Raw genomic sequence first — 17,764 nt, forward strand, 5'->3', positions numbered from 1 at the left:
GCCCGTCTAATTGGCTCCCAGGGTGAGGCCATCACTCATGACAGACTATTTATCCTGGTCTTATCTCATGAGAAGAGCACAGCTGGGTCAGGGGGGTTGTATGCAAAGGGTGGGGTAGAGTGTCTGACGATCTGCCCCACCCCCGGCCTAATCCTTCACCGAGGCCTCAGTCAGGACAGGGACTCGGGGGGTGACGTGGAGGCCGAGCCCGCTGGTTTAAATCCACAACAAATGAAAACAGACTCCAGCCACCATCTTAATTGTGTCTAATGCCTGGCATCGCTCCCCCTCTCTGTCCCTGTGTTTCATCCCCCGCTCTATCCCTTAATCCTGCACACATGCACACACACTCTCTCATTTAAAGAGGCACATTAGAAATTGGAGAGGCAGGGGGAGATGTGCTGAGCCAAGCTGGCAAATGAGAGTCTGCTTTTATTATAGCTTAACAAGATGACTTGAGTCCGCCCAGAGGCTGAGTGGTCGCCGTCCTTCAAGTACAACGGTCTGCCAGCCAGGCCTGTGCAGTCTGATGAGTGAGTGGAGCTGGTCAGCACGGGTGTCTGGTCTCCTTGTATTCTGTCATCATTAGCTGAGCGGCTGCCTGCCTCTGCACTGTTCCACTAGACATCACGACTCTTTTACATTACTCTCAAACCAGGAGCAACTATGTCTACTGCAGGCCAGGAGATGAGGGACCTTGACAGATGGCAGCAGTGCACACCCCATATTCTCTCTTCTTTTTGTAAAGTCCAGCAGTTTCTGTTAAGCTACATCAATCTATCATAGTCCTGCAGTCTTAATGAGCACCCACTGCCTGACAAGTCCAGTCATGCTCAGGGAAGGAGGGACTGGGAGAAAAACGAGAGGAAGAAAAGGGAAGGGAAGTGTAATCATAGACTGTAAAAAAATAATGGACGTAGCCACCATGGACTGCCGTTTTGAAGCCTCAAGTTTGCATTTTGACTGTTGCCATCTTGGATTTTTGGAGCCAGAAGTGACCATATTTGGACAAGATGGTGGAGCTGACCCTAACGCTAGCTGCTAGCTTGGTTAGCACAGTGCATTTACAGTCTATGGTTAACTGTGATAATGGTAATTGCTAATTTTTGCTAATGAAAAACAGGTTTAAAACCATTAAATGTACCACAAAGTTTACTTACCATAAAAACTGAATATCTGACTCCTTAGGGGGTCTTTTCGTAAAAAACCAAACGCTGAAGACTTTTTTAGGGAACCAAAATGCTACAATTAACCTTCATGAACTGAAACGCACACTTAAATAGCAGCAGCTATGCCTATATTCTGTGAATCTGGGCCATGGTTACACCATAGTTACGTTACCTGACCAACGTTGTTGCCGTGGTAGCAACTTGTCAATCACAAGGTAGCCACACTTTAAAGCATACCCTGCTTTATCATCTATTTTACTCTAAATGGGACCATAATTTGCAAAATGAACATCATGCTGTATTGAAGAAGTCTTTTAAACTAGCGATTGAGACCATAAACTCATTAGGAAAGTGTTTATTGAGGTAATGAATCAAGTGAGAAGTAAAGTCATTGTACTTCCATACAATACAATCAGACTTCTTTTTGGAACCAGTGGAGTCGCCCCCTGCTGGCTATTAGGGAGAATGCAGGTTTAAGTTATTTCCACATTGGCTTCACTTTTCAGACCTGGAGCTACCCGCTTGAGTGTAATCTATCTCCACCTTTAAAAAAAAAAAAAACCCAACAGGAGCACTGATTTAATTCATACCGTAAAATGGTACGATCAGTGGGGGAAGGTAATGACAGAGGCTTGGTGATATCATAGTAGGTATAACTGATTTTATTAGAAAGATTAAACAGTGTTCAAGTCACCTCTCGTATCAAGCTTTGATAATTAGCTTCCCCTTTATTCAATTAAATCACCCCTCCCTAATCTATTAAGGATTAGCTAGCTTTCTATAAATGACGAATGTGATGTGAATAAAATGTCACGAGGTATCAGTGGGAAAGTGAGCTTCACAGAACTCAGCATTAATTACAGTCTCAGCTAGCCTGGAGTTTGCCTGCGAGCTGTGGTTATTCAAGCAGCATTGTGTGTGTGTGTGTGTGTGTGTGTGTGTGTGTGTGTGTGTGTGTGTGTGTGTGTGTGTGTGTGTGTGCAGATCAGCCTGAGAGAAGCCCCAGGATTGTAGATTTGAGCCGACTGCAGTCACCATAGCGTTAGTATGCAATGAGCTCTTCCTAACTTTGTGCTGGAGGACACGTATCATGCTAATGAAACAGACTAAGCCGGGCTGGCCTGTGTTCTTCCTTGACTGTCTCTATGGCAACCTCACTAATAACCATTACTTGAGGATAAGGCCGTTAATGCAAAGTTCAAGTGTTGGCTGCAAATATGCAGCAACGTCAGGGATGAGTAATGGTGCATTGGTGACACGCACAAGATTGTGAAGCATAAAAGGTTGCTGCTGATGTATGAATCTGCATGTATCTCCATGTATGAACCCTGGAAATAGTGTTTGTGTATTTGTGTGCATGTGTAGCATTTTCATCTGTGAGGTGAAATGTGTGTCGCAGATGAAGCTACATGGTGCAATGTTGGTTCTAGGGATTACTAGGATTTGTCGTTCCTACCTGCTCCAGTGGTGGAAGGAGTATTCAAATCCTTTACTTTAATACAGCAATGTAAAAATACAATGAAAATCCTACTTCAAAATATAGTTAAAGTATTAAAGTAAAAGCACTTGTATGGTCCCTCTGTGATGTATTATTATATATGACAGTTCTGATACCAAAATACACTTTTAGGAATTTTTCTCTAATCTTTGATTTTTGGTGAAATATTGGATCATTTGAACATTTATGAAAATGAAAGCATGTGAGGAGTTTAGAGGGAAAAATCACTATTTGATGGAGCTGTTAACAACTCATAGACATCTGAAATGTGACCCCGACTACACACTGCTTTATGTAAGACGTCAAAAGCCAAAAAGGTTGGAAACCACTGGTTTCATCTTTAACAATGTGTTGTATTTTAAAAGCTTGTTATATTATCTATTGTGTCAAATCTTCATCTGAAAAGAAACTAAAGCTGTCAAATAAATGTAGTGGAGTAGAAAGTACAATATTCTCCTTTGAATATTGTATTGTATAGTAGTGGGGTGGAAGTATAAAGCAGCATAAAAGTACCTCAAAACTGTACTTAAGTACAGTACTCGAGTAAATAGTTACTTCCCACCAGTGCCTGCTCAAACCAGTAAGTCATTTTCATGTTTTTGCCAAACTATGTACACATGAAGAGAATTTATTCAAAAGCTTGAATTCATAAGATATGTAGACTTATTTTTAATCACAACGTTTCTGCATCCACTTCTTTCTCACAGTTTCAAAGGCCATATTCCCAGCACACCCTGGTTCCTGATCCGGCTAAATCCCACTGTTGGCTAGGGGATGGTGTAGAAACCTTTGTGTCACCTCTGGTACATGTAGTTTCCCAGCCTGCTTCTCTGCAAGCAGCCAACCAGCAAGCAGGAGTCACCGGAGCAGTGACAACATGATCCTTCACTGAGTTGCTGATTGTGAACACTGCCAATTATGTTAAATGGGGGACACCTGAACAAGCAGGAAGCACCCAGGTCTCTGCCAAAAAGGTCCCTGAAGTGTCCTGATGATTCTCTCTGACTCTTCACCTAATATTGAACTGTTTCTTATTCTGGGAAACAATTATCTTAGGACCAGAGCATCACACTGACCTAATGTGCTATCTTCCAACCAAATGTATTTAATATACTCAGTTGTGGCCTTCCTATACCACCCACATGAGGACATTAAGTTTAATTTGTGGCAGATTTGTTCCTTACTGCTCTCTCCATCACATAATTATACGAGCATCATACAAGAATGCACTGCTTTGAAAGGAAAGGGAAAAAAAGACAGCTACCACAACTGATTCCAACCCATTTCCATACCATGCTGCTCCGAAGGGCCCAAACACAGCTGCTATGCACCATTTCTTAACAAAAACACCCCCCTTACACACACCCTACACCCCTCTGCAGGGGCTTGTTTTTTTCTTCTTCCCAATATTGCAATGAAAATGACTTTTGGCAGGCAACAGATTTTGAATGTAATGTTTCGGTGCAGCTTGTGAACTCTACACCCCTACAGGTATATACCTGTCAATGTCAAGTTCTCTATTACACCGAGAAAGCTTTCATGGCTTGCACTCCAACCAGCTCCCCAATAACTGAATTGTAAAGAAAAGATAAACAACTACCATTCCTCTGAAAACAATAATGATAGTTGACATCAAACACCCAGTGCAACTGGAGTGCTTACTAGCTTGTTGAAACAATATTTATTCAGTGCACCTTAGAGGTTTTTGGGCTCATCCCATCTCACTTACCCCTGCTCTTCCATCATCTCTTGGAGCTCCATACATTTAAGCTCAACCCTCCTCTTCCTCTCATGGTCCAGGATCTCTCTGTATGGCTTTTTCACCAGGACTGGCTCCACTTTGGGCTCCTCGTCCTCCTCTGTATCTGGCTGTCCTTCTTCAGTTTTAGCTTGTAGGACTGTGGTCGGCGTTGGCGTCGGCCCTCCTGATCCTGCAGCTGTTCCTGCTCCTGCTCCAGGGACCACTGGCTGGGCCATCCCGTTTGCACCATCCTTAGGAGATGGCACCCTCGCCGCATCGTACATGATGACTGTACTCTGTGGAGACACAGATGATGAAGAGAAATTGTCAGCTGAACACTAGGCAGTCCAATGAATTTTGGCAGTCTCATTTCATGTTAATGATTTAACGTCCAATTTTTCCAAGAACCCTCATTGGGGAGGATTTTGGTTGTCAGTTTAGTACTCAGTTCCATGCACTGCTTATAGTAGTGAGAGTGAGTTATTCTTATACACAAGGAACACATTTAGTAAAATAAAATAGAAATGTAGGATATTTTTCATCTTGAAGACTGAGTAGAATCCCATGAAGGACTCTTTATAGTCCCTGGACTCTCGTTTAACAACCACAAAGCTGCCAACAGACTACAAATCTTTCCACTCATACACACCCACATTTTGTCTGTACAAAACTGTATTTGGACGGACAGCAAGCCACAAACAGTTAGATACTAGACAATACACACCGAAAGGTGAGCCGTTTGTGATTTGATGTTAATATCTCTGGACAGGCTGCAGCGTTTCTGCCTGAGCTGAGCAGTACTCTTTGCAAACACACATACACATCATCATACTGTATACACGCGCACACACACACTTTGGATCATGAGTACATTTAGACATGCATTGCTAGCGACAGCGCTGGCAGCAATGTCTGCTCCATGAGTCAACAGCCCAGTAGCGCCCACAGGCAGGTTAGGGGGGAGACAGTGAGAGTTGAATTCCTCTATAAAACTCTCTCATCTCCTGGACCAAATTGAAGCTGTATACTGTGCATACATCATGACAGTGAAAGGAGGATGTGAGTGTTAGATACTAAGCAGCTTAACAACACAGACTGGGAGACAACAGTAAAGAGTGTGGCAAGTGTTCATCTTTAAAACTGTATCAACCCTGAATGCATTCTTCGTTTTTGACTTTTTTGACTTTTCAGTTTCTGGCTCGTTTGCTGATGAAATGATGAGGTTGACATTTTGGTGAATAAAAAGTCATCTTGTACAAGTGCTGCATGGACTGGGCTCTGATTAAGATGAATTGTCCTGTTAGGGCCAGCGTGAAACATGCGGGAAAAGAGGAAGGCCTTCACGTGCCCAGGAGCCTCGGCTGCCCAGCACCCCTCCTCTCCCTCTACAACTAATGGCTTCATTTTTCACCGAGGAGCCAAACGAGCCCAGCTGAGGCACTTCATCACTGTCGCACATAGCAAACCCAAGACAGGACGACACTGAGGCTGGACGGACAAACTTGCAGGACCACAGGCACATCTTATCCCTACTTATTTTATCTGACTATTGTGAGTGTGCAAGCAGCTTGTGCCATGCAGGCAGGCGGTTCTCTCTATTTGAGCTGGTTTCTGGAAGTCTTTGACTGGTTAATAGTGATATGCTTGTTTTTGAAGTGCTGCTTGCTGGTAAACGAGCCATGGATCCGTGCGTAGCGACACGGCTCTCGGCTGACAGAACAGGTGGCAGGACAGCAGGAGGCATCGTCACTGAATCTATTATACAGTAAATCAGCACTTGATATTCCGTGACAGCAGTCTCTCATCTGCACACGCTCATCACAAAGCAACACTGTAGAAGATTCCAGGGAGAAAGGCTCTCATCGATCAAAACAGACTTGAAATGACATTCAGGTAGACAGGAACACCACAGAGGCTTCCGGTATGAGCTTGGAATGAAGTAAATTTATACAACCTTGTTTTCTATTAATTAAGCCAGAATGTCAGAGTGGAAACATGATTCTTCCTGCTTCTTGACATTCCAGTTTGTTTTAATTAAACCAGCTGGTCAGTGGCTGTGAAAGCTTGAGCTGGACTGCTTAGGTCTGGATCTTTTAGCCAGAGGGGAGAACCACGGCTAATCACATTTGTGCCGGACATCATGTCTTGGCCACTGGGTCACTCCAGGTAAAAAACCCCCCGCAATTTTCACCATGTGCACCCTTCCCAACACGAGAGGCCGTTTGAAATTCAGCTGTACCAAGCTTAAACAAAATGAAGATATCATCGGGAAATCTGTGGGCAAGGACCCTCCCATCTCAAATGAAATTCTCCACAACACCAGATGTGGGAGTCCAAAGCTGCAGGCCAAGCCTCAGTCTGTGTTAAATCCATGCTGTAACTATAGAGCCGTCTCATTATACTAATGCATCATTCCGCTGCCTTTCCTTTTGTTCCCAAGGGGAAGGGGGAGGGACGCAAAAAATCTGTTCTCTTTCAAGTTAAAACAACTAAATCATTTAATTGTGTAATGAAAAAAATCAGAGCAGAAAGGGAGACTTGTCAGCGAGCTGATAAGGCAGCAGAGCACACACTTTAATTGTGTGCGAGTCCTCTACAGGGACTGAAGGTTATCTTTAGCTACTGTATTAATGGTGGCGCCAACCTCCTCTGCTATTATTGCAAGGGCGTGTTAGACTGTCACATCCCAACAAACACTGTTTGTAATTAGTCATTATGCCCAGTGAAGTTGTCCTGCCGCATGCACTGAGTGTCATCATCAGTTATAATATGTACTTGAACATTCAATATTCCATTTTGAAGCAATGACACTAATGGCCGTTAGAAATAAAACAGCCATCACCTCGTTCCTTCTCTCCGTCGATTGAGTGAAGATGGTTCCAGTTGTCTGTTCTTAACCTTTGCCCGTGGTTTCCTACACTGTCTGCTTGATTGGATGCCGCTGCTGTGTCGGCACTGCAGCCTGTGTTCTGCTGACATCTCACCTTATACAACAAAACAAGCCCGTAGAGTAAAATAACACCCAGTCAGAGTAAATGCGCCCTAACTAAATGTTGAAGGTTTGCTGTTATTTCCATACGAGCATCATGATCTCTTAAATACATGGTTTCTGGTAGCCCACACATGGCTGACTCATCTGATACATACAGTAGATGGATTGCGCACTTAAAGCTCAATTAATAAGGATAACATTCACCGTGGCCACACAGTGAAAAAATCTTAGTGTCATTAGGAATCTAATGTTGCATTAGGCTAATGAGACATTAGAGAGGGGATTGCCTGGACTTGAGCCACAGTGTGATTATAGTGATTTTTATTTCCTTTTTTCCATGGGGGATTTTATCTAAATATACCATTATCAAGAAGTCAGTGGCGTCATTTGTACAATACTCTAGTCCCTGTGAGCTGCTCTCTTTTGGGATATTTGATTATTTTGCCTGCCTACCTCTTTAGACGGATAGATTACCGGCTGAACGCCTGCATCATCAGAAGCTAATTTACACAAGGAATCAACTTCAGAGGCTCCCAAATTGGGAGAAATGAAAGCAGAAAGCAGGTCAACGATTTCCTGTTTGTAATGAAATGATTCGGTTTGTAATATAATCCATCACCAACACAAATTGTACTGATGAGAAAAACCTATTTAACATATTTACTATGACGATATTTATATTGCAATTTGTTCTCATTTTGTTTTCATTTAATTGCAGTGAAATAAACATAATTCCCAGCTATGAAATGTAGCATCATAAACCAATTACTAGTGGTAGAAAGTGGTAGAAAGTAAATTTACTTGGAGGAAATGGGGCGCCTTGTTTCAGTTGTGTAGAAGTTGTTAGCAGTTCTACAAAAAAGAAATTTAGCCTCTAAATTCTCTAAAGATGATTTCATTTAAAGTCCTCCTCCACTCAAAAATGTGTTTTGCTTGTTGTTACTTCAGTTGGATGTTTGAACTTCACTATGCAGATCGATGTTTGTGCAGAGTTTGACACTAGAAAGCTGTTTTCACATTCATCTGCTGAAGAGGGAAACCTAGGAGCCTGATTTGTGACATCACATTATATACACTACTACATATACTGAGAATGGACTTTGCAGTGATGCATCCAGCAGTTAAACTTTTTAAATGAAATTTATTGTGTATTCATCGAGTCTGGATTTTTCAATAAGGAAGAAGGAGGCGATTTCATTTGTAAAAATGTCTAATGAAGTAAATAGAAAAACCATATTAGACACAAACTATTATTCAAAGCAGTACTTTTATACTTTTATACTATATTTATACTTCTATACTTGAAACATGTCTGGAGGGGATCTTTAAATAAGGGGCTCAACAAACTAAAACAATCAAGTATTTTATGAAAACAAAAGCTAAGATCAACAAATCTGTATAGCAGAAATGTGTGCTTTTTTCACTCTTTCCCAGCCATCTGAACGTTTGGGCCTGACCCCTGGATTAGGAACCACTGGACAAAACTTAACTGTATACATAGTACCAGTCAAAAGTGTGGACACACCTTCCTATTCACTTGAATAAGTAAATGTGTGACTAGTACTGTATATAATGTATATACTGAACCCTCCGCTGCAGCTTTGCAAGAAACAATCAGGGGAAACAAAAGGGGGAATTTCATACTTAACAGACTGTAACTTTGGAAGACAATGACTCGGTTTTGCTAACTCAGATTGCAGAAGCTTAATTTTAGCATCAGCTGAACTTTCATTCATTCATTTTTGCCCATAACGAGGGCTGTGGATTATGTTCCTCATCTCTCACAGTTTAGTCACGTTCCCAAGGAAATAGCTTCAGGCTCAGTATGGAAAGAAGGAAATGTTACACAACCAAGACCCATTTCCACGTGCATAGTGGCACACCAGTATTGTATTGAGACAGACCTGAACGTATCCTTTTAAATGCTACTTGTGTATTGATGCATCAAACAATCTAATAATATCAAACTGTATATGATAATATATCACGGGACGTTTTTCTGTGGAACCTGATACTTCAAGTGTATTTTGCTGAAAATACTTTTGTAACTGTACTTAAGTAGGATTTGAAAGAAGATTTTTATTTGTAATAGAATATTTTTAATTAATAATATTTAGTGGTATTTTTACAGAAGTAAAGGATCTGAGTACTTTCTCCACCACTGCCAATTACAAGATGAAACATTGCAACTAGGTATCAACTATCAATACTTATAACTATCAATACAATCACTGTCAATGGTATCGAGGGGGGAAGAGTTTAGCAATGTACTACCGTATTGTGGAAAACATGCAGCTGAGTCTTTATACAATATGTTTTCACAGTGCAGTTTTTTACACAGTGAGTCTATGCAGCAGAGCACTTTCAGTACATAACATATGTATGGCCATCTGCACATTCAGTCTTGATAGACCTGTTAGTGTAAATACTGCAGATACAGCATTGGGAGAGAGAGAAAAGATTCAGTTTGTGATTTTTTTTATTCTAAAAAATATTCTTTGCAGTTTTAAATGAATATTGGGTATCAGACACAAAGAGTTTAGGCTGGTGGTTGATTGCAGGCTGCTCTGTATTGATTTGTATATCAACCATTACACTGACATAACATCAATAAGGAAGGTAAAGATGTCTCTTAAAGATGGTTGCATTACTGCTGGACACAGCAGCAATCCAGCTACTTTGCGGGAATAATTTTACTTCCATCTTATCGTGTTGAAAGGTTAATGGATCTGCCTTTGCAATTACAGTGTAAAAACACAAAAAACAACAGCGTGCTTCAATTTCTCTTGTGCCTAAGAAAATCTTAGACTTGTTTAAGTGAATTCCATTTCACCTGCCACACTCAGAAGAAAAAAGCAGAGAAACGGGACTGGTCTCTTTGGAGCCATTTACCTCACTTAAGGCCAGCTCTCTCTGCCTCTCTCTCCCACTCTCACCCTTTGCCCCTATATCATAGCATGCTAGGTCACTCTATGTTGTGCACAAAAGCTCCAATGATTGGATTTCACTCAGCTGTGGCTACAACTCCACCATGATTGTAGGGTGGCAGTAACAGGGGGCCTGACCTTGGTTGAGACTGGCAGAGTAGCTGACAAAACATCTTGGGTGGCTATCACTCAAACTTTTTCCTCCTTGTAGAACGAGAAATATTCTGAGTCAAAGTAGGTGTTCTGGATATACTTCACATGTCTTAGTAAGACCCAACTGTATCTGCTCTAACTGACTGTTGCCAACAGTGTTCACTAAAGTTCCCCCTCTCTCTCTGTCTCCTATCTCCCGCTCTACATCACACCTTTCCTCCAAAATAATCTGCCCTTCGGCTGGAAGCTTGTGTTTTGTTTTTATCACTTTGGCACCCAGAGGATGTGTTTAGCTCTCCCAAGGTCAGCTGTCTTCATTCCAGGCACGTTGGATTGCTGTTGGGTGCCGGAAAACAAGCAGCCTCACCTTTTTTTTCTTTTTAATCGTAGCCGGATAGAAGGTGCATACAAAATGAGCAGCAGAGGTCTGAGGAATGGTAATACAAAAGAGGGCAGAGCTAGTCGTGCACAGTGGCCTTGTTTGAAGTTTAAACAGGGGATCAAAAGTTTTGATGCCAAATTTCTCTCACTCTGCTGTATATAATGAATACGGTTGGATTTCTGTGATTAAGCATGCCACAGTGAGACATACTAAATACTATAATATCGATAAACTTTTATATTACGTCATATTATTTATTTTTATTATATATTTTACAGACAATTGAGACATATTTTCAACAAACAGCTGCCCTAGTTTGGTAAATTTATGCCCAGGCACAGCCCACTGTTTATCTGCCTTTATTAAAGAGACATTGGGTTAGAGTCAGACCCACAAAAGAATGAGTAGTTTCTGTGAAATGCTTCATTTACTTTGCTGTTGGTGCTTTAGGGAGCTGTAGCACTGAGCTCATAAGAGTGCAGCTTTAGTTGAGAGAGATTTCTGCTCTATTTGGGAGAAAGAGAAAGCTAAAGCAGAGGAGGGAACAATTTCTGGAGCCTGGTTGATGTCGCTGTGTTAAAGGATTCCAGTGATAGCATTTAAAACTGCAAATGGCTCCTCTCTCAGATGCAAAGCTCTGCAAAAAACTACACTTTCATGTGTCGAGCTACTAGCAAGAACCACTTTATGCATCATTTGGAGCCAAGCAGATAACGCAAACAGGATGATAAAATGGCTCGTATCAACATACTCTGAACTAATGAGTGGTATGAGAGAGATACAGCGTGAGCCGATGATACGAGAACAATTTTGGCCTTTGGTGGAGAAACATCCTTGGCAACCTCAGAGACACAGCGTGACAGAAATAAACCAACTCATGTCCCATTTTTGACAGAGAAATACTGCGAGTTACCACAGAGGAAGACAGAGCTGCTGTCTATAATGTAACATCTGGGCTCATCCTGGCACACAGTTCAGCTGTGGGTTGACAATCCAGAGGAACACATTTCGAACTCAGAACAGGGCTTTGAATAGTTCACCCTTCCTTGCTCCTCCGGGATCAAACTGTGCTTTTTTTAATCTCTCTTCAGCTGGTTTACGTCTGCTCCAGCTGGCTAGTGGCACAACTACAGTCACACTGCTCAAACTCATAAATGCCACTGTGTTGCCATGTGTTGTGTTGCAGGGTCTCAGGGGAGAAGCGATTAGCATAGGACTGCTTCTGATGCAATTAGTGGGGTCACTGGCAGGCGAAAGATGAACTCAGGTCTATGATTCATTTCATTTCTTAGTTGCATTTTTTTATTTACACATGTAAAAAATTTTTAAAAGGATGCAATATATAATTTGCAAGGGAATGTGAAGGAGAATTGCCTAAAAACCCTCCAGGGGCTTGATAAGTGGCATTCTCCAGGCAACATATTACAGGACATAATTACAGCAATGTAGAATACATAATTTGAATGTATCTATCAATAAGTTTAGACATAGTAAAAACGGAGACATGATGTAGCATAGCACTTAACAACGATGCATCCCATGAACACCCATCTATTACACAAGTATAATGAATCAGTGAAAGTCACACACACACACACACACACACACACACACACACACACACACACACACACACACACACACACACACACAATCTTATGGTATCAGGATCTTTATGTGAATAGAAGACACTTGTGTTATCTGCAAATAATATTTTATACAGCTTGTCTGAGACATTGGGAGGTCATTAATATTTATCAAAAGTTTAGCCTTGTGGTACCCTGCAGAGTATGGGAAGAAAAGGAGAATTGGTTCAATTATAGGGTACAAACTGCTGTCTATCTTTAAGGTAACTGGTGAACCAGAGCAGTGCATTGTTTCCATTGTTCGATTAATCGTTGATAGACAAGCTTTTCAAGTACTTTTGATATATCAGGCAGGATGGAGATGGGTCTATAATGGTTGAAGACAGCTGGGTCATCAACACAGGAATAATCTTGGCTATTTTTAGTTCAAGAAGAACAATTCCCTTTTCCAATGAGAGATTGAAAATGTGAGATAGAGGTTTCACAATGTACTCATGAATGAATATCAGTAGTTTACTGTCAATGTTATCGTAACTTGGAGAAGAATCTTTTAGATTAATTAAGATCTCCCGAACCTCATCTTCTGTAACCAGTAAGAAATGAAAATGATCATTGATTAGAGAATTCATAAACTGAAGAGGACTATGGTTGCTAGTTGCCAGAGTTGGACCAAAAGCTATTGAAATTGTTGGCAATTAATTGTGGATCAGTGATAAGACCCACATTAACCTTAAATTCATTAGGTAACTGCTTGCATTTTTTTGTTGTTGTTGTTGTTGAGGATTAATTGTTCTCCACAGAAGGGTCATGTCATTTTTGTGTTTCGATAATTCTACATTGCAGTAGTGTTTTTTTAGCTCCTCTGATGATGTGGTTTAATTTATGTCTATAATTTTTTAAATTGGGCAAGATTAAATAGCGTTGGACTGAGAGGATATTTTTTGTACAGTCTATGTTTAGTATTCAAGGATTTCATTATGGTTCAAGTTATCTCCGGTTTGGTCAGTTTATGATGAGGTTTGGGAGACATCAGTTCAAGGGGAAAACACAGATCAGAGGCCTGAGAGATACATTCTGAAAACAAAGTAAAAGCCTTTTGCTGATCTACAGACTGAAGGATATCTGTCCATGGATACTTACTGACTGCTAATCAGAACTTTGCTATATTTGCTCCATTAAAGGTTCTCTTATATTTAGGATATAGTGTAAATGTAGGCTTAATGTGTTCCTTGAATGTTATTAGAAAGATTGGACAATGATCAGCAATGTCCATGCACAGAACTCTGATTTCATGTTCTTACCCAACACATTTGTAAAGATATTGTCTATCGGGGTGGCAAAAGTCTCTGTCACTCTGGTTGGTACTGCAATCATAGGATGAAAATAATGAGAGTACATTGTGTCAATAAAGTCCTTAATTAAATCATTATTCTTGTACTTTATAATATTGACATTTAGATCATCCACAAAGTAGCAGTTTTTCCCTTATTTAGAAATAATATCAAGAACATTTGCTAAGTCAGCATTGAATACAGACAAAGTAGAGCCAGGTGGTCTATAGATACATGCAATAACGATCTGGCAGGTTTCAACAATCACAGCCTCAGCAGAAAGAGTGAAATACCTTTCAATGTCATGTCTTTCTTTATAGACCAGGCTAGGGTTGAGATATAAAGAGACACCGCCACCCATTTGGTCTTCTCTGCATCTATATATATGCTTATACTGTAGTTGTTAAATTCATACAAATCAGCATTATCTTTAGTTTCAGTTAGCCCTGTTATATTGAAAGAGAAGTCAAGGTTGGTCAGACAAAAGCATAAAGTATCATAGTTTTTTGAGGCTGTGAACATTGATATGTAGAAGGAAAAAGTCACTTTTCATTTTTTGGAGGTCAACAGAGGATTTAAATTCATTCTCACGGTAATAATCAGATATTCCTAAAGAGACTTGTTTCAGTTGAGCAAAACAGATTGTGTCAGGGTTATTATTACATAAAATGTTCGATGTTGAGGAGTCCTGAGATTCACTTTCTGATTGTTGGAAAGTATTGGAATAGTGGTCTATTCAAATGTCCATTTGCTTGATCATATAAATCAGTGTATGCATGTAATAAGCCAAAAACTGATGTAGGGAAGTTTTGGTAAAAGGTGTCAGATTGCTTGGGTGGAGATGATGTCATACTAGTTTGGTAGGGAGAAAAAAACGTGTTAAAAAGTAGTCACCATATGTGTTGGGGTCCTGCTGGCACTGATTCACTCATATTGTGTGGTTTCTGTCATCTGCTGAGGCTTTTGTGGTTTAACTACCAGTCTGTTGTAGTTAATGACAGCATAATTTCCTTGTCCCCTGGCCTGTTTCATTGCTGGAATGAGGTCTGCTCTCTTCTTCCATAGCAATTCAGAGAAGTCCTCATTTACATAAGTTGTAGTGTTCTTGAGGTGAGCTCTTGCCTTGGCAAGTATGAGTTCTTTGTCTTCGTACCTTAAGAATTTCACAACAATTGGTCTTGCTTTTCCAGAGTTCTGTTTCACATTTTCAGTGCGGTGGGCTCTTTCAATTTCAATTTGAATTTCAATAGACTTAAGATCAATTTTCAGTTTGTTATCGAAAAATTCTCAGACCCTCTGTTCAGTATCTGAATAAGACTTATAGCCATCATCCAGTATCATTGTTTCATCAATTCTGATTTTCTAAATAATTAATTTTGAATATGATGTCTTTGCAGAGTTCATACACTGAGAGGACAGAGACTGCAGTTGTGATTCAAATGAACCAACTTTCGTCTCCATCTCTCTCAAGTCATCAATTTGGACTTGAGAGAATTGAAGGCTGGATTTGGCCTCCTGTACCTCTTTAATGATTCCATCAGTTCTACTAGTTGTAGGTTCCAGGATCATCTCAGTGAAGGACATGAAATTCATTACTTGTCTGTTAAGCAACCACACAGAATAACTAACTACTGTTCCATCATCTCTCTCATGGTCTCCATAGAGACACAGTCCTCATCATTAGTGATGTTTTTTATTACTGCTACGGGACATGCTTACCCGCTGTCGTGATGGATGGATTTTCAAAACTGAAGAGATCTCCTAGGGCCCTGTCGATCCAGATTGTCCTTGTCACTTGCTTAGTGCAAACGCTGAGCAGAATTCAGAGCCAAAACATAAAACATGTTCTGTCATCAAGATGATATCCCAACTAGAGTAGTAGACGGGCATAGTTTATTAGGGTATTTTTAACATAATTCACAATTTTTAAGTTTGGACACCTCACAGTTGTTGATCTTTAGTAATACTGTATAAATGATATGGTAGTGCAACTTGTGCTTTGAAAGTGAAAATACCTGAACTACTACTTGCTATTTTATATAACACAACCATTAAGTAATACATCAAATGATTTCTTGTTTTCCATGTGTGAAGGAAACACCTACATACATGAATGTGTCTGTTCTACAGAATCCTTATATGATGTCTCTATAGCATTTCAAACCTCCAAATCTGCCACACAGCCACTTCAGTTACAGAATAATAGCTCTGTTGTCCCGGGAGTACAATTTACATCAAAGTGAGCAGATCTCATTAAAAGTGCTGTCTGACTTTTCCTCCCAGAGTCACGTGTGAAGAAGACAGAACTTAAGTAAGTCATAAAACAAAAAGGTCAGGCTTTTCTTTGAGATATTCCAGTATAGTCCATGTTGAATGTATTAATGGATTCAGCCTCTATCATGTGTCCTTGCTTACTCAGCAGATACTAAAGAACTTAAGTTGCATTTCAGGTTTCATCTACTGGTTTGGCCTTTGTTCAATACAATAAGCTTCAATGTTCTTTTAGCCAACAAAGCAGTTTTTTTTCTCTGATACTACCACAGTGTGCTGTTGACAGTCTGCTGAAAATTGAACTGCAACAAAATGCTGCATGGTGTTGAAAGCCTCTCTCAAAACTCAGTTTGGAGTCTTATTGCATTTTGAGAATGAGAAGCAAAAGGGAGCGGAGGCAATACATTACCCTCTTTCTCTCTAGTGCAAGTGCAATTCAATTCCAGAAGGATAAAATGATGCTTGCACGACTTCAGTAAAACTTCTCCATGTGACTGTTCATCATACTCAGAGGGCAGCAGAAATTGGACAGTGAAATTTCAGGAAAAAAAAATCACCTTCTTTCATCCAAGGATAGAGATAAGAGCAATTTCCTCAACTGTGCCCTCTTTCCCTCCATGTTTCTTTCTCATGCTGCGAATGTCAGAGAGCCATCTGGAGATTACCCCGCCCCATGCACTCTCCATCCAAACCGACCATCCATTATAAAATTTATCAAACGTCCAGCAGACATGCGAGGTTTAAATGAGCTCATCACCACACCAGCAAGTACTTTTGGACAAATCAACATGGGCTCCAAACATCATTAATTTTATTCCATGTATTGCCCGTCTTTCTGAACTCTCATTCTCCAATGGCTAAACTCTTCACAAAACCCATCAGCTACAATTATTCACCCATGAATATTTCCATGAAATTATCACGTCCTGTATGTTGAGGATCGAAATGAGCTGCAACTTCTTGCTCAGTCAGAACGGGAAAGTTTTCACAAAGGTCTCTCAGAGAGGAAAGGATGCTGGAGCACTTCTACCTTAAAACATCCATGGCACGGTCAGCTTCAAAGAAAAACCCAATTTAAAAAGTTAGTAGGACCGGCCTGCTCTGGGTATAAGGTGGCTTAAAGTGGCTTTGAGGTTCCTCCTCAAAGGCTCACTGAGGAGTCATCAGGGTGAGGAGACCCAGAGAAATGTACACTTTGGGTTCAGCAAAGACAAACACAAATGCACTTACGTCACAGGTGGCATTTGCAGGTCAGGTTTTAGTCCATTATTTAAAAACTGCAGCGAAGAATTCTCATAATATTCCAGCGTGCTCCGCCTATTTAATCAGGCTTTAACACTGTATGCTTTGAGAGCATCAGAAGACATGGTGCTGGTACAGATGAAATATTTTTCTTATCCACTTGCCTGCTGTGTGTAGTGATTGAACCAGTCAAAGAGAGAGTTGGCTGAATAGAGTCGGTGCCTGCAGCAATCTGAAGCCAATCTCCAGACTGCTGCAGCAAAGAAATGAGGCTGTCCTCTCTTCCACCTGCCTGCGCTGCTGCTCTTTAATTGACACAGCACTCTGGAGCGCAGAGCGATCAGCTTCCTGATACAAAGTGATGCCTGTCAGTTAGCAGCAGACGTTCATTCCCTGACTGCAATCACCCCCGGACTGCAGGGACATCCCTCTGAGGCTTCTGCACTAAGAACATCCACTTCCACCCACTTTC

The 17,764-nt window shown here is 40.8% G+C and overlaps 1 protein-coding gene and 1 long non-coding RNA gene across 6 annotated transcripts in view; one reads left to right on the plus strand and one right to left on the minus strand.

Moving 5' to 3' along the window:
* Window positions 1-17,764, minus strand: part of srrm3 (serine/arginine repetitive matrix 3) — a 74,232-nt gene that overhangs the window by 31,171 nt on the left and 25,297 nt on the right. For both annotated transcript variants that reach the window (XM_042431173.1, XM_042431172.1), the window contains exon 2: window positions 4,397-4,704. In XM_042431173.1, the coding sequence (XP_042287107.1) occupies window positions 4,397-4,692 (296 nt within the window). In that variant the 5' untranslated portion in view covers window positions 4,693-4,704. The remainder of the gene's footprint in view (window positions 1-4,396; window positions 4,705-17,764) is intronic.
* Window positions 1-17,764, plus strand: part of LOC121910130 — a 59,312-nt gene that overhangs the window by 30,107 nt on the left and 11,441 nt on the right. The gene's annotated exons all lie outside the window — the stretch shown is intronic.

The sequence above is a fragment of the Thunnus maccoyii genome, chromosome 13 (assembly GCF_910596095.1).
Source record: "Thunnus maccoyii chromosome 13, fThuMac1.1, whole genome shotgun sequence".
Classification (NCBI taxonomy): Eukaryota; Metazoa; Chordata; class Actinopteri; order Scombriformes; family Scombridae; genus Thunnus; species Thunnus maccoyii.